This window comes from Patella vulgata, chromosome 3 (genome assembly GCF_932274485.2).
Source record: "Patella vulgata chromosome 3, xgPatVulg1.2, whole genome shotgun sequence".
In the NCBI taxonomy this organism is placed as follows: domain Eukaryota; kingdom Metazoa; phylum Mollusca; class Gastropoda; family Patellidae; genus Patella; species Patella vulgata.
In genome coordinates this window covers 39,832,433-39,851,329 of record NC_065881.2, presented here as the reverse complement: position 1 = coordinate 39,851,329, position 18,897 = coordinate 39,832,433, and the positions used below count along the sequence as shown (strand labels likewise).

The 18,897-nt window shown below is 35.7% G+C and overlaps 1 protein-coding gene across 2 annotated transcripts in view; it reads right to left on the bottom strand.

Moving 5' to 3' along the window:
- Positions 1-9,102, bottom strand: part of LOC126814540 (uncharacterized) — a 28,871-nt gene extending 19,769 nt beyond the window's left edge. Inside the window, exons 1-4 of one of the 2 annotated variants that reach the window (XM_050539763.2) lie at positions 8,967-9,102; positions 8,209-8,331; positions 6,685-6,751; positions 446-558 (exon numbers count right to left, since the gene is read on the bottom strand). In XM_050539763.2, coding sequence (XP_050395720.1) covers positions 446-558; positions 6,685-6,707 — 136 coding nt within the window. In that variant the 5' untranslated portion in view covers positions 6,708-6,751; positions 8,209-8,331; positions 8,967-9,102. Of the gene's footprint in view, positions 1-445; positions 559-6,684; positions 6,752-8,208; positions 8,379-8,966 lie in introns of those variants that run through there. The other variant, XM_050539764.1, reaches the window with a different exon arrangement.
- Between the last annotated feature and the right edge of the window lie 9,795 nt (positions 9,103-18,897).

Here is an 18,897-nt window from a genome sequence, read left to right as displayed (position 1 = left end):
ATAATTACTAACAAATTCATCTTTTCATAAAGCATCTAGCAATCAAATTATTTCTCACTCTGCTTAACTTGAGCAGAAAATGCTCATTATCAAACTTAGCCAAGGACCAAGATATTGATGTAAAAAAAAACCCAAACTATGTGCACCAAGTTTCACCACTCACACTCAATTAGAAGTAGAGTTATGCTCACCCAATGAACATCTATACCAAGTTGAACATTCTACCTCAATTAGAAGCATAGTTATTTTGTCCTCAAAGAGTTGCAGATAGATTTTAATAGTTCCACACCTTCTTTGAAAGACAGAGGACAAAAATATACAGATTATTATGAGAATCTAGCCATAAGAAGAAACAGAACGATAAAAAAAAGCTAAAAAAAAAAAGTAGTACCGTAAATACTAAGTAGTAATAGAGAATGCACGAAACTGACAATATGTAACTTACTTGTGTCCTCTGATTGGTTTGTGTTTCTCAAATGCAGCAAAAGTCTCTCTTGACATTGTAGAACTTGTGTTGCTAAAGCAACAGCGGTCTGGTCAATATTAACATCTTCAATACTAGAATATACATAACAATACAGCTATATGTTCAAGTAGTTAATGGCAAGCAATAATGAAAGAGTTTAAGGTATGAGAGAGAGAGAGAGAGAGAGAGAGAGAGAGAGAGAGAGAGCAATGGGGTTTAACCATAGGTTCCATGTTGGCCGTATATGCCGGTCAAGACCTAGAGCTATGGAAAATGACCGTAACTAGACCTGACCCATCGGTCATTTTGCATGCTGAAAAAAAGAGCCTTTCTTTTTCAAACCTCCCATTTTCAAACATGGCTACGATTGACCTCCACAATGTTACTATACTATTGTACAGCCAGTACAGAATAATGCACATGTATAGAAGCCACATAATCTCGTAATTGGTGTTATAGAGTTATATACTGAGTGTTGTGTTGATAATTAATGATGACTGCCTGGTAGTGAACAATAAAAGTTAATTGATATTTGGGAATCTTATCAAAGGTGTGAAGCGGTCCATTCTTAGTTAATCACGTATTGTCCGCGTGTCATAAGAATTTTCTACAACAAAGCCGTTTACCGCTATAATAATTACGGTCAAGCACGATGTAAACGAGATTATTATGATCTTCGAAAAAAGGGCAATTGGTATGAAGTACTGTCCAACCAACTGTCATATTAAATAAAAACAGCTTAGAAATTACGTAAATCTTGAACAACGTACATGTTGGGTGAAAATTGCATTATAATTTTATTATAGCAGCCTTGTGGGAATTGTAGAAATAAAATATAGAGATTACTTAACTTGCTTACCAAAAAATTAAGAAAATTACATATTTCACTCAACACTGTCATAATATGTATATTGTCACTCATAGTCATAGTATAATGAATAACTCATGTTATATATTATTACTCATAGTATAATGAGTTAATCGGGTGGTAATTAATCTGTTTAACTTGTGACCCCAGGTCCACTTATCTTGTACATCTTATAGGCTAGCAGTTTCAGCCCATATTTTTTCCGATATCCCTACCTATGGTAGAACAAGGGTTATTTGGTATAGTTGGAAAGGTAATTTTATCGACATTATGAAATCGGTTCTTGGGCGATTTTCAAAACGGACTATAATAGTTATTTCTTCTGGTTTCCATAGCAACTGTAAAAAATCATAGATATCGACTCTATGCGTAAAATCCAACTATTTAACAATTAAGAAGCTTCAGATAAGCTATACTTTGTGTTTTTCTCCAGCACACTGTGTGATTTAAATAAAAAAAATCGCAAATAGCACACACAATATCATTTTGGGGACAGTAATTGGCCCCTTGGCGCTACTGATCATGTTCTTGTTGGTGGCGCATTTCGAAAAAAGTCTAAGGCTCTGGCAATTCATGTACGATGGACATAAAATTAGGCATGATGGTTCCTTGGAGAATTGCGCCTCAATTGACGGATTTCGCATTCAGACATGACGTCACAATTCAAAGATGACGTCATACTCAGTTTCTGGTACATAGTACGCTACTATTTGTTATATTATGGTTGCACAAGCACAGCGGGGCCGTAGGCCATGTGTTGTATATATTTCTTCTGTGACTGAAACACAGCGTTAAATTCATTCTGTAATATGCTCTACTTTTAAAAATAACGGTGCGCGATTTGAATTTTTCTGAAAATATCAATTTATTATAATTTGTTATTTAACATTTAATTTTGAAAACAAAATCAAAATAATTAACAACGCTATAGCTTTTCTCCTGGCTTGTATTCAGTCGGAGTATAAACATAACCATCAATTAGATTTCGCAAACAGCTTAAGATGGCGGCGGACGTTACCTGACAACAATCAGCCTATCGTAAATTACAACTTCGAAGAAATATAAACCTGTATTACGCGCAGATTATGTTGACAAAAGAAGTAAAATGTAATATTTGCATGGGATTTCGCTTCATCGTATGTTTGTCTATACCAGGAATAGCATTTAACCATTTTTGGACTGACAACCCTATTCGAAATTCGTTATATCTGTATGTTGCCATTCTTCGAAAAATCGTTGAATTATTAACTGGTGATCCTTAAAAATCATTTTACACATTCTAAGTATAATTTTAACACAGAGATCTTTGATATGGTTGATCGTAGTAACGATTTGAAGAATCAGTAAGTGACGCAAAACATGAGTTATCCTTACTGATCTGAAGTAGAGAGTGATTACACACAGTCGATTTTCAACTGAAGACGAAGTATTGTTATATGAGACTGTGAGTTGATATCTGTTCGAAAAGAACTATTCTTAAAAGGAATTGATTGTCATGAGATAAGAGAAAGCGATAAAAATAAAAATGTTTTTATTAATTCTATACTTATCATGTTAATGTTATTGTTTCCTGGTGTAGTTTAGTTCCTGTTTAATTTATGCTCCTGTTTAATTTATGTAGCTGTTTTATATTTATGTTCCTGATGTAAATAAATTTTATTTTTACAGAACTGATATTCTGTTATCACTACTAATAGTTTTACAGTATCTGTTATTGAATATGACAAAGTGCTCAATAACTTGTATCATATTACCACCACATGTAAAATATTTATTTAGATACATCGAACCAATTTGAACTCGATATCTGCGAACCCTTTGATCTAGATATAAACTGTGCTGTCCACTACATATATATATATATACGTACATATTTGTACGTATTTAATTACGGACTAAATAATTTCCAGATGTAGGGATAATGCTTTTGATTAAATAGAATAAAATAAAACCAAGTACGAACAATCCAAACCATAAGACAGAATTCGAAGTCCTAAAAAACGTTATAGGCAAAATAGTGTATTCAAGCAAAATAGTGTAATCAGCAAATGGACTGCTCCTCGTATACAAACTACACGACAAACAGTGGTAACAGGTGTCCGGAAGAGTAAGCTTACCCTGCCTGGCGCCACACCCGCCATAGCTGCATCCAAACTATTAGACGAAATCTCGGCAAAATAACGTGATTGGCCAACGGACTATCAATGACAACCTACACCGGTTGTGTTCCAAAAACAAACGGTATAGGCAAAATAGTGTAATCTGGCAAAATAGTGTAATCAGCAAATGGACTGCTCACCGTGTACAAAATACACGACAAACAGTGGTAACAGGTGTCCGGAAGAGTAAGCTTACCCTGCCTGGCGCCACACCCGCCATAGCTGCATCCAAACTATTAGGCGAAATGTCGGTAAAATAGCGTGATTGGCCAATGAACTATCGGTATGCAAAATGCACGCGATGAACTGTGTTAACGATGTAGTAGATATTATCAGGGAGAGGGTAATAGTATACGTGTCAATTAAATATATCTAGAATAATAGCCGAGAGAGACACGTTATATTTACCAATCAAATCAATATGACGGCCATAAAACTTTTTAAAGGTTTTAATAAGTTCAGTGCGCAAGTATCCTTGTAGTTGAAGCTTACATGACAAATGCCTCGATCTACTTAAAAAATCAGAATAAAAGGAACAAGCTCTCGCGTAACGAATTAGCTGAGACACAAACACTCCATAAGCTGGTGATATTGGAATGTTACTACTAATAAATGGAAAGTTAACAATCGGAAAGTCAAAGTCATCACGTTTATCGTACAATTTAACACTCAGTTTCTGGCAATTGTCAAAATCGAGACGCAGATCCAAGTAGGAAGTGTATTTGTCACTGTCAGTGGTGTTTTTAATTTCGAGCTCATCAGGATATATGAATTCTACATAATCACTAAATTTAGGATTATTAAGTGATAAAACGTCATCGATATATCGATAAGTGAAATTAAAAAGTTTGACTGATCGTTTATTAGTTTTTACGAGCGTCTGTATGTAATCGGCTTCGTACGAATAGAGAAACAGATCAGCAAGCAAAGGTGCACAGTTGGTGCCCATGGGAATGCCAACCACTTGCTGATATATTTCCCCTCCAAATTCAACAAAGATGTTGTCAATTAAAAAATCCAACATCTGAATTATCTTGATGGCCGTGAATTTGTTTTTGGAATCACTGTGATTCTTAACGAAATATGTGGAATTGTAATTTACAAGAATGTAATACGAAGGTATATATAAGACCCTGAGACCAGCAGGGAAAAGCAGAGGAGAACGAAGATCGGCTGTGGTTGAAGGATGGAATGGTTGTCTTAATGGCGCCACACCCGCCATAGCTTAGCTGCATCCAAACTATTAGGCGAAATCTCGGTAAAATAGCGTGATGAACAGTGTTAACGATGTAGTAGACAGACATTATCTGGGAGATAGTATACGCGTCAATTAAATATATCTAGAATAATAGCCGAGAGAGACATGTTATATTTACCAATCAAGTCAATATGACGGCCATAGAACTTTTTAAAGGTTTTAATAAGTCTAGTTTGCAAGTATCCCTGTAGTTGAAGCTTAGATGACAAATGCCTCGATCTACTTAAAAAATCTAAAATAGTAGCCGAGAGAGACATGTTATATTTACCAATCAAGTCAATATGACGGCCATAGAATTTTTAAAGGTTTTAATAAGTTTAGTTCGCAAGTATCCCTGTAGTTGAAGCTTAGATGACAAATGCCTCGATCTACTTAAAAAATCAGAATAAAATGACCAAGCTCTCGCGTAACGAATTAGTTGAGACACAAACACTCCATAAGCTGGTGATATTGGAATGTTACTACTAATAAATGGAAAGTTAACAATCGGAAAGTCAAAGTCATCACGTTTATCGTACAATTTAACACTAAGTTTATGGCAATTGTCAAAATCGAGACGCAGATCCAAGTAGGAAGCGGAATTGTCACTGTCAGTAGTGTTTTTAATTTCGAGCTCATCAGGATATATGAATTCTACATAATCACTAAATTTTGGATAATTCAGTGATAGAACATCATCGATATATTGATAAGTGAAATTAAAATGTCTGACTAATCGTTTATTTGATTTTACGAGTGCCTGTATGTAATCGGCTCCGTAGGAATAGAGAAACAAATCGGCAAGCAAAGGTGTACAGTTGGTGCCCATAGGGATACCTACCACTTGCTGATAAATTTCCCCTCCAAATTCAACAAAGATATTATCAATTAAAAAATCCAACATCTGAATTATCTTGTTGGCGTTGAATTTATTTTTGGAATCACTATGGTTCTTAACAAAATATGTGGAATTGTAATTAACAACTAAATATTGATATCTAACATGTCCCGATTTAGATGAAAAGACACTGTGAATAATGTCTTTTAACCGAGCTTTTAATTTACTATGGGAAATTTTAGTGTACAAAGTAGAAAAGTCAAACGTTTGTATAGATGAGATTGAAGCAAGTGATCTAGATTGTAAACCATCAAGTAATTCTTTGGAATTTTTTAATATCCACATTTGATTAAAACCACTACGAGAGTATATTACAATGACGTCACTATTACATCACAATTACGTCATATATACAAATTTAAAAGTTTTGACCAAAAATATGACCTTGTCACCCATTACCCTTTCAGATGATAGTAAATGATTTTCAAGTTTGTTCTACCCCTACCCCCATCAAATCTATTATCGTTAAAGAAACCTCGACCATTGGTAAAAGTGCTAACAAAAAATATATTGGGCCATGTTGAAAATTTGCCCAAGAGCCAGTTTTGAGTTCTGGTGATGTGACTCTATCAAAAAATATCCAAAGTGTTTTGTTTCTACCTCGGGTAGGGGTATCTCGCCATCTAAGCCCCTTTTTGGGCCTTGGCTGCGAGCCTATTACTCTTCTGGCAGACATGCTTCAACCAACATCTGATTGTAAGACTTGCATGATCCGTTAATAAACATTAAACTTATATGCGTTATTAATGAGTTAACCAAGTATGAGGAAGCATAATAGACACAAACTAGGTCATTTTGGGACTAACATGAACATCGATGTCACAAATTTATTGCACTAATTTGCATACACCTAGGGGTCTTTACCAGTCAGAGGAAATCAGAGGACGCAGTGAAAACCCATGAGCTTAGGCAGGCGACCCTACTCCTTGTCACATACAAATGTGGGATCGAGACCATTCCACTTGACTCAATGACAGACCTTTGAATGATCTTGAACCCAACTGTTTGAAGTACCCTATGGTTTTATATTTCAATTTAATTACTATTGATACTCACTATTCAAATCTGAATTCTTCCATATTTCTTGTTCTACGATTTCCTATTACTTTTCTTTATCTTTTGTCTGAAAAATTATGCAAACATCTATCTATTTAACTATATAACTAAAACTGTATGGCTTTTGTATAATTATTCATATGAAAGATATCAGAGTGAAGAAGTAAAAGTGGTTGATTTTTTTTGACTCCAGACATATTTTTTTTATGTATTGAAAGGAGCTAAGTCGCTAATATTTGGGACCTAGAAATTGACACAAATGGCTCGCAACGCATACAATACCGGTAATGTAATACGAATGTATATAAATTGATTTACATTCAATCGTTTCTGTTTTTACTGTAATTTCTAATCAGTTAGATTCGGCGAAATACGCCAGTATTCTCAATCGAATTTCAATCTCTAGCATCTGGTTATTCCAGTCTACGCTGATAGTGTTTATTGGGCATGCTCTCCAGATAAGAATATAGCGTCACTGTTTGACATGACTTGTGGAATATGCCTAGACTCGTTTTTTCGAAACGCATTATGGTACACGATTTGTGTACCAATTGTATAATGTTTATTATGTCTTAAATATTGGATATCAAGAAGGCCATCTTTTCCCGGTAAGATCACAACATCAAATGTTGATTTAAACCGACAAATAAATCGTGTTTTCAATGTCGAAGATTTTGGATAATATTGAGTTAGAGACTTAGCTACTTTAACTATAGTAAACATGGAAGTCTATACTCTTTATACTTTAATCTGTGCCACAGTTGTTATTATGATACTATGATGTCATTTCTCCTAGTAGTACTACAATTTACAAATGAAATAGGCCTAGTCTAGCTACGAGAACGTAGCTAAAAACGTTGAGATATACTGATGTGTTTGTTTTTAGCTACGATTGGATGCCTTTAGACTTTAGTTCCAATTTAATTAGTAGCAAACTCAATTTCTTTATTAATGCATGTAACATCTTTAAAATAAGATAAGTTTATGCTATTATGATTAATTAAACTTACAGAGGCCAATGTAGTGGCACAACTGTCGCCTAACTCCAAATATTCGTGTTTAAATTAATGAAGCGTTGTTTTTGTCTGACATTTACCGCCATCGAAATCAATTCATAGTTACAGAGCTTTAGATTGCCCTATTGATTGGCTGTTATAAAAGCCTTATATTTAGCCCCGCCTTCATGATGACAGCTATCGTTTAAAAAGATGGCGGTCTTAGTAACGGGTTAACGCTTCGATTTTAAAAACGACGATTTGTACCTGTTTCAGGTAGGATTATATGCTTAATTGTAGTTCGGTCTGGCAGAAATATTATAAATAACAATAATCAATCGTTGTTTTTATTAAAAATATTGTCAATTTTGTTTACAAATGCCAGGTGAGAATCGCTCCCGCATGTGCTTCGTTGAAGGTAATGGCCTCATGTCTTATCTCGAAACACGGAGGGTTGAGAGATTAAGGTTTGTTATCTAGGCCTAGTCTAGTACAATTTGATAAATACTAAAAATAGACATATACTTACCTACATTTAATTCATGTAGATCTAAGTTTACATATGTTACTTAGTGAGAATAGGCCTACTATTTCCAAACATGTTCGATTTCAAGTTCATTTCATCACTTTTAGAAATCGAAAGTATTATTATCTGCCAAAAATAAAAATACCCTCAAGTCAATGGCAATGCAATCGCGTCAGTTGAAGGGAGATCATCAAGATACACAGAACCCAGTCTAGGGGATCAGACCACAATCATAATCTCAGATAATTGAGAAAGGGTTTCAGAGGTGTTCTGACGCTATAATTTAATGTTCTTTTCAAAGTATCCTCTAGTGCAGCATACAAATACATGGAAAAATAAAATTTATGTAAGAAATAAAATTTATGTAAGAAATAAAATTTATGGCAGAAAAAAAACCCGAAAAACTAAATATTGCATAGGGGGTTGTAAAAATAGTCAAATAAAAGTTGGGAACCATGTGTGCTGCGATATAGGACCTCAATATTTTTATACAAAACAGCCACCGTAACCCCCCCGCATGGATGAGATAAGCATATGTATGGCTGCATAATATTATGGATAATGTTGAGGTGATCTTCACTGTATTAATAAGATTCTGTAGTTATCATGATCTTAGTTAGGTTAATAATAATAATATTAATCATACATCTCCATGTATAATATAAATCCTAACTAAATAGATTTGGTGATCTTAGCTAAGAATTTTCTACGTAATGATTAAACAATATTTTATTCAAATAAGATTCATGTTAAATACATACATTGTCAACAATATTAATTCGTCTCCTCTTTCCCATTTAAATGCCCACTGCCTTATTTATTGGTGTCTTGTACTGTTTATTTATATGGAGGCAATTAACAGGCCCGGGGTTCCCAGCAGGATCCAAGTTTAAATCATTGTGACTGGAAAAGATGATTCCTCTAAAGGTGCTAACCACGAACTTAAAGTTTTCCATATTCGAAAAAAAAAAAAAAAAAAAAAAAAGAATTAGAATTCAATATCAGTCCATGTCAATCAATATTGATGTTATCATCTTGCCGTGAAAATATGAGATCCCAATATCCAATTTTTAAGACACAAGAGCATTTTAAAATCAGTTCACGAGTCGTGTAGCCCACTCGATGGTAATGATCAAAGAAATCATACCCTACAAGACCGTGCGGTTATAATTAGTCACAAACGATAAAATAATAATTTATTTAAAAAAAGCGCACTTCTTTTTATAATTTTTACAACTTCACAATATAGGCCTATCCTATATGTTTATTCGATCCCTGCATTGGCCGAGAAAGTTTCATCCAGATTTTCCGGCGTTGTTCCCCCCTTGTCAGTGATGCAGGACGGAGGGCCTGACAAGGACAGCTGTCTAGTCCTTCGGATGAGACGAAAAACCGAGGTCCCGTGTATACATTGGAAAGCACGTAAAAAGATCCCTTGGCAGTTGGAATTCGATAAAGTAGGCGATAGTGCCACTGCCCGGGCAAAATTTCCCTCATAGCACACTGTATGGCGTATGCCCGTCTTCATTAGCCCAGTATATATATAGGAGCAGAACAGTAGGACGTTAAACCCCATTTCATTTCATTTCCTATATGTTTAATTACTCATATTAGGGGTTCCAGGTCACGTGACTTCAGCGTGAAATCTGACAGCCAGCGGCTGAAATATAGCCCGCTCCAATCTACAATTCTGAATTACTATTTTATTTAAATGTATTACTAGTAATTGTGTAGTAATAGTTTAATATCAGTCTCAATATCTGCAAAGATTATCGAAATGTAGGCCCTAACTACTACTACCTCGTGCCTTTAACGTCTGCTTCCACAGAAGTGGTACCGCAGACAATCGAAATGTAAGCGAATTTACCGTTTATACGGGAGACGTTCGCGGGAAAATATCGCTCTGACGTCACGCGACCGGACATTTTCCATCAACGAGATTACTACGGCTCACTTTATTTTATTGGTGAATCCGCGTCTTAGTCAATTTGTATTTCTACTTTTTATCGAAATAAACAAACTATAGAAACTTCCTCTACTGATATAGTAATACTGTAAAATTTAATATTGGTAGATAATACTATAGTATAGAAACCTATTTGACCTTCAGAAAATCTTAGGGGAAATCCTATCGTCACGGGGAGTCAATGCACACCATTGACGTCAATGATGCCGACGGCCATGGTGTGACACTCGGCAAACCTCGGCAGATTCCGGTACCCTGCATCTAGATGCAGGGTACTGGAATCTGTTTAGGTTTGCCGAGTGCATGGTGTGATAGCTGACTCCCACAACCGCGCATGCGCTAAACGGTAATCACACACCATAGAAACCATCTCAATTTTCGAATGTGTGATAAGCACCCAAACTCTTTGTGATTTTGTATTTTGTAGAAAACCACCGAAGCAGGCATGATTAAAATTTTGTCAAGAAAAGCTTAACCAAGAGTTATTTCCCTTCAATCAATTCCTACAATTTTGGTATGTTCTGGAGCGCATGTCAGAAACGTGTTTGTACACACAATCTTTTTTTGTGTGTATTCAAATGCTTTTCAGTACAATTTCTCAGGAACTGTAAAATACACCTTTACAGAAATCTATAGTCTAAACACATACTAGGGCTTTTCCCTGTATCCCAACGAACAATACCAGAGGCGGATCCACTGTGCCTTTTTTTACTGTTGAAAGTGCCTTTTCTCAGACCCAAATATGTCCGTTCCCAACCGGTTGCAGGGATCCCAAATGACTCAAACCATCGACTCAAACACACCAGTCTGGTCTAGTTAATGCTTCCACTTTCAAACGAATTCTTGTTGTTTAGCTGACGGTGCTCTAATGGTTGTAGGCAATTTTTAATTGTTGATACCATAGAGGTGTACTTTTTTTGAAGTACTAGTACGCCAACATCAAAAGATGACGTCACATCTGTATTTTTCTTGAAGACCACATAAACCTTATTAGGCCTACATACTGGCTACCGGATACTTGTTTTAAAAAATTCCGCTTTGCCAAAGTATAAAATGCTATAATGATTAAAATTAAATAACTATTACTAACATGATACCATCCGACCGTCAATAATATAGTTTTGTTTTTTTAACTCTTGAGTTTTGTCGGAGAGGTACATAGGCCTAATTAGGCCCGCTTTGTATTTTAATTAATACAACTTTTGTTTCTAGTTGTATTTTAATTAATATAACTTTTGTTTCTAGTTTCGCATTATTTAACTCCAAGTTAATGTGAAAAGAACAAAAATTTTATGTCTTTACTGTCATGTTTTAATGACAACTAGCTACATTTTAATATAGACAGGGGACCGGTAGACTCTGCTGCATGTTTTGCGATGACAACTACCGTACCTTATCATGATCGATTGAAAAGGTCAATTAATATATTCTGGAAATTACTCAGTGAAACAATCATTCATACCTCTTTTCGGGAATATTTTATTTTTGATTTTTCTACAAATTACAGATCTTTATCAACTAAATATTGTAACCGTTCTTGTGGAATAAATAACTTTGGCGATCAACTCTTCCTAACGAAAGATGATACTCTCTACCATGCCCTAATTGTCTTGTTTGCAATTTATTACATCGTCTAAGAACTGTAGAGCTTTTTTTTTAATTGATTAAGGCAGCCAGGCACCTCTTTTATAGTTTCACTTATTTCAGATATAACGCCAGAAATTCTCTCACATCCATGCCGATGTGCTGTCAAAGATTCATCCGGTCTATGAGCCAACCTCAAGATTCGATGACATAACTAATTAAACAAAAGGTCGTTCGACATGACAACGAATTTATTTTATTTTATTTCTCCAAAAAAATAAATAAAATCTGACAATTCTTAAGAATAACCCAATGGAGTAGTAATTTTAGCCGAGACGATAAATACTGACGTCTTATGACGTCAACTTCGGCTGTACCCGGAACCACGCCCTCTGTCCGTTCGATTGGAGAAATAGTGGTGGTGGAAATTACAATGGAGAAATTCTGATAGTTGAAAATGCAAAGATGAAAAAACATAACCAGAATTTTTGGTTTGTTATGATACTAATATAGTGATCTTGTGTTATGTGATATTTACAAGTGAAAAATCTCGAAAATGACCATTTTTACCATTTTGACTATGATAATTTGTCAATTTTAACTTTTATATTTTCTCTTAATATGGCAACGTTTCGGCTCCATATTAGTCAGGTGGTGGTGGGAATACGTCAACAATGCAAAACGTTTGAAACAGAAATCGAAAGTGGTCGATGATCTTAACGATAGCTAAGTTTCACCATACAATCTTGCCAGATTCACAAGCCTACATAGCATTTTTTTCAAAGCATGCGCGGATTTCGATTTTCAAAGCATGGAGTTGTTTTATCCAGAAGCACGTTCGTGCCTGGTACGTTAATGGCAAGATAAAGTGACACCATCTTGTAGTATAGTAGTCTAAACGCCAACATAGAATATGGCCCTTGGATACAAACGTCCAAAATAAACTCCATTACTCACGATACACTATTTCACTGTCAATACCCCCTTAATTCGTACATCCGCGTGTTATCACACGTAAACGAAAATTTCAGTTTCATCACTTTCTTGCCCAATCACCTACAGACAAAACGATCAAACTTGGGGACAGCTATTATCTCTCTATTTATACTCTGATCTATGTAGTACAGTAATCGAGTCTTAGATTTGCGAGTTGCTTGTGAGATTTCCACGTTCTTGCTACCATGGGGTTGGGATCCGCCATTTTCTTTTTCAATCTTGAAAATGACCCTTCATATATTTAGACGAGTGATGCGAATAATCGTTAAAATGACAACGCTTAGCGGAACATTGTATCAATATGCAATGGTTTCATTTACATCACCATACATACAATTTTGTCGTATTCCCTTTAGTAATAACACATTTCGCCGTTGTATAAATGTAAACAATGTTTCGTAGGTAGCTTTCGTGTCCGAATATCTGGTATGTCCTTGACCTTGTGCTAATATCAATGAGTAAAGTGTTAAAGGACAATATTGGTGTCAGTCATTATCACATATGTGATAGAACTAATTAAACACGTTCCAAATATAGAGTGATGCGAATAAACGTTAAAATGACAACGCTTAGCGGAACATTGTATCAATATGTAAAGGTTTCATTTACATCACCATACATACAATTTTGTCGTATTCCCTTTAGTAATAACACATTTCGCCGTTGTATAAATGTAAACAATGTTTCGTAGGTAGCTTTCGTGTCCGAATATCTGGTATGTCCTTGACCTTGTGCTAATATCAATGAGTAAAGTGTTAAAGGACAATATTGGTGTCAGTCATTATCACATATGTGATAGAACTAATTAAACACGTTCCAAATATAATTTTAACACAGAGATCATTGCTACGATAGCTGAGTAATACAGGTTTCCTGAATCGGAAGTGTGAGACTGTGAGAGGATATCTGACAATTCATAAAAAGATTTGACTGACACTAGATAAGAGAATACGAAAGAAAAACAGAAAAAGTCCGTGCATAACCACGTTTTTATAAGGTATAGAATGATTATAAACAAGGGAATGTACAGACTATTTCTATTTTTCTCGTATTCTCTTATCTAATGACATTCAATTACTTTATTGAATTGTCAGGTATCCTCTTACAGTCCCATATAACAATTTTTGGTCTTGGAAGGAATTATTAGTAAGCAGAAATTCGGCCGTGTATCTGTTATCACTCGTCACATCAGTCAGTTATATAGAGGTTCGTCATTTCCGATTCAGGAAACCTGTATTACTCAGCTATCGTAGCAATGATCTCTGTGTTAAAATTATATTTGGAATGTGTTTAACCAGCTCTATCACATATGTGATAATGACTGGCACCAATATTGTCCTTTGAATTAAAAAATAAAAAATTTGTATTTAAAATTACATCAGTAGTGGAACCATTTCTAGTTTGAATTAAAAAATAAAAAATTTGTATTTAAAATTAAACTAGAAATGGTTCCACTACTGATGTCTTCCGCCTTACTCCAGCCACAGTAGTGGCTCGTCGTACAGAGTTCCTTTGCGCACGTTGTTTTAGTCAAATGACTACAAAATACGTTCGTAACTAACGTACGAAAATTAAATGGTAGCTGGCTTCTCTGCAGGTAGGGTGAGTCTGTCGTTCAGATTGTACAAAAGGGTTACTGGCCTATAGCTCCCTTAATTTATTATTATTATCATCATTTATATAGCGCAGTTTACACATAAACTGACCCAAAACAGTACTGCACATACCTTAACATATAATAAATCAATTCCCATTGAACTAAAGGTGAAGCCTTACCGCATAATTATCATAATTATATGATTTGATGAAACCAAACTGCTACGCGAAATGTCGCACGATACTGGATCCTCCCGATCTGAGAAATATCTTTGATTTATTCCGTGTTTATACCCACAATTCTAACCCTAACCCTTCAGAATAGTTTTAGCCACAATCCACCGTTGTTACAGCTTCAATTTGTACGTTTGACATGTAATTTATAAACCTAACCCGAACCCTAACCCTAACCCTAGAGACAGATATTTCTCAGATCGTACAAAGATCTAGTAGTGTGCCGAAAAGCTCAACTGGCCGGTGTCTGGCGGCTTGCATAATACGTCATTACAAGAAACATCGCTTTGCAAAATTAATGTAGAACGCCTAACCACAAAGAAAAACTGTTCCATAACTATTTTAGTGGACCAGTCTTCACTATTTGTCATAGAATTACTTATTCCAATACAAACTGTAATGATATGTGTTGACAATTGTGCGTTTCAACCTATTTGAACTTGCGTAAGAAGTCTTAGACTGTTTGAATTTAGTTACAATACTTGTAACGTTATAGTAACTAAATTCAAACAACCGCGGAATACGATTAATTCATATTAAAATACAAATGAGGTGTCATTTACGGGATTTGATAATATTAAAAAAAGAAGTCATGCATGCACTCATTGATGCGAGCAACACTTCCTTTGAGCGGTAATTCGACACAGAAAGGAAAATAACTTATATACTATCACAATTATCCTTACATCGGGTGGTCGTAATATTATAGACTATTGCGCTTCATTTGCAAAAACTGTCACATCTTTTAATATCAAACTTTACCCACAATCCTCGGTAACAATCACGTGTCCTAATCCTGTTTACATCTCGTGACATTGACGAAATCTGCAGATGGCCTTAATATTTAGGCGAGTGGCAGGTGGAATCGATTTCCTTCAATTTTATGACGTAGGCAAACCATCCCAAGTTTGGATTTTGTAATATAGTTTCCTAAGTATTGCCCGCAATCTGTTTCACGGATGTGATGCGAAAGCCTTTTTTAACTCTGTAGAAAATGACTGTCCTGTAAGCATTCTGAACATCAGAGACACGCTACCTGCGGAGAAGTATAGCTAGAGCTATATGTTTAATTCTCCTGGGATAGATACGAATGGTCTATGGACTACTTGTGCCGTCGCATCATACGGCCTCGATAGCACGTGTGTCGTTTACTTCGGATGTAGTAATTAACACAACTGATCCCGACAGAACTGGTGCCATTCACTCATATTACGCCTTCACGTACTATTTTATGTACCCAATTACACGAGAGAGAGAGAGAGGGGGGGGGGAGAGAGAGAGAGAGAGGGGGGTCCCAGCTAACGTTCAGATTTTGCCCCCTTCCTCCCTCCCCCAAGTTGCCCAACAATCGGGTTTAAATTGTGACCTCTAGAGGGTCCACAACACAAGCGAAATACGTGATTTTTCGTTCGATCAGGGTACATAATCCATGAAGTTATGTCCTATACATGCCAATATCGAATGGAACATAGATCTTTGGGATATAAAGCTATTTCGTCAAAATCGGATAAAAATTGTGACCTGTAGAAGGTCCTCAAACAAAATGGGAACGGACGGACAAGGGCAACGGCAATATACGTCCACATGGGCGTATATAAAATGAAATTTAAATTATATACACCGTATACAGTATACATCGTATACATTAATCCGTCATTGCCAATTGAAAATATACCTGCCAAAGTTACAGTTATTGCAGATAAATTCCAGGAAACAATATTTTGTCTGTTCAACTGCCTGGCCCCCAATTCTATCCATCCGTCACAGAGTATAGGCCTGTAAAGATTTATAGACAAAACATATTTCAGGGTGAGGGGTTTCATTAAAACGACTATAATCACTCGGTTTATAGTAATTGCAATGAACAATACACCTATACATACAAGTAGCTTTCCACCAAAAGAGCACCAGAGTATATAGCATTCTACTCTTCAAAAAAAGTAGGAATTATTGAAATCCAAATACCTATGCAGGTTGTGATATGATAAATAATCATGGACACTTGACATGATTTGAGAGTATGTTCTCAGATGAAGAACTTATCGTCCCAACAGAACCACTGAGCTGCACATGCGCCACGCAATAGCGCCATACATGTGGAAGGGGTTCATTGTCAAATTTGACACTTCAAGGAAGGGTTGATGAAAACTGCCGCGTGCTGGTTTATCCTATCCATGTTTGCTTTCCTATCGGTTCTTGCATAAGATTTACTGTTTAGCGTATCTTTGCTTTAGTGTGTTACGTTTAATTTGCAATGAGACGTCTTCAACATGATGAACGTCTACGTGCTATTGGCATGCTTCAAATGGGTTCTACACAGCGAGCAGTAACCATCATGCTTAATGTGTCACAGTCTGTGATCAGCAGACTGTAGAACCGGTACCAACAAACACACATGTTGATGATAGACCTCGTTCAGGTCGTCGTCCTAGAGCCACTACACAAGCCCAGGATCGATACATTCTTACACAGCTCCTGCGAAATCGGGGACAGACGGCCAATCAGCTTTCTGTAAACTTGTACCAAGTTACAGGAATTCGAGGAAAAGTTACAGGAAAACGATTAGAAATTGGCTACATGCATGCGCGACGACCGCGTGCTGTGCTTCGATTAACTCGCCAGCACATGGAAAACAGGCGTCAATGGTGTAGGCAGCGTAGAAATTGGGGTAATCGTCGATGGGCGCGTGTATTGGTCTCAGATGAGTCCAGATTTACTCTGGATTTCAATAAAGTTAACGTACATAATGTTGTAGTTAACACACAGTTATCTATCCTAGGTCAATTTGCTGTCCAATCCAATTAAGCACCAAGCGGTAACACGCCTATACTTATTGAAACCCCCCAAGATGTTTAACAGAGAAGGCTGAAATGTTTAAATGATGTCTTGATGTCTTCAAGGACTTCTGTGCTACCAAGAACATTAATTGAATAACATTTACTAAGTAACAATCTACTGGTTTTGAAATATTGTAGCAGTGAGAATTTTCGGTAATAAATATATGACTTATCCATTAAGAAAAACATTAAATATATTCACAGAACAGTACTTTCGAAAGGCAGAGCGACTGTCCTGGAAATGAGATAAAACCTATAGAATCTTAAATGAATGTACAATTCGGTATTTAAAGCACGTTCCTGAAGCAACCACTGTGAGTTTTACAACATCTTGATAAGATGTACGTGGTTAAAGTGAGATCAAGCCTTCTATTTAAATTGTATTTAAAGAAAATAGTAACTGTAAGGATTAAATTATAAATTAAATTTACACAATTGACAAACGTATCTAACAATAAAGTGTAAAAGAGAATTTACGTAATGGAAATAATTAGGATTAAGCTTATACGATTAAAACTATATTAATGAGTCGGCTGTCCATAAAAGATTAATGGCTTCGGGCATACATGTAAGTGGTTTTAAAAGAAATCTATTGAAATTTAGTTATTAAAACAATAAATGAAGGAAGGAATTAATAAAGGGACGAATGATAAAAGCACAATTTTCTATACATTTTATATGAAGAAAGTACTATTCAAATAACATTCCTACAGTTATTGAGGAGGAGAAATAACTACCATTAATAATTTCTACTTTTGGCCTCTTCAAAACACGAAAGTCGAAAAGTAGAAGTTACGACAAAATGTGAGCCGACAACACGCTATACAAGCCAAAATCAACTCGAAAATAGTGCCCCTCGTTTTTTCCTAATTTCTTATTTTCGACTTGCATTTTGGCTTGTATACCGTTTTGTCGACTTTCGACTTAGTCATATTTTTGTATTTATTGATGTCAGTAAGAAGGCGCCAACACGCTATATACAAGCCAAAATCAACTCGAAAACAGAAAATTAAGAAATAACACATCGCGATAATAGCGCCCCTCGTTTTTTCCTAATTTCTTATTTTCGACTTATATTTTGGCTTGTATAGCGTCTTGTCGACTTTCGACTTAGTCATATTTTTGTATTTATTGATGTCAGTAAGAAGGCGCCAACACGCATACCATGCCAAAATGCAACTCGAAAATAGGAAATTAGGAAATTAACACACTGCGCTATTAGCGACCTATGATCTGTCGTACTGTCGCTATTAGCGACCTATGATCTGTCGTACTGTCGACTTTTCGACTTTCGCCTCGGAAGTTGTTGTAGTCTCAATTTTCCAGGCCGCATTTGAATACGTGCAATTAGGGCTCACACTGTATTTCATTCTTTTCCGTCAAAATGGATAATAATTTTGATATAAAAAAAATGTTCATATTTATTTCCGCCAACTGGGATATTTTATCTGCCAAAAATGTCTGATAAAAAACACCGTA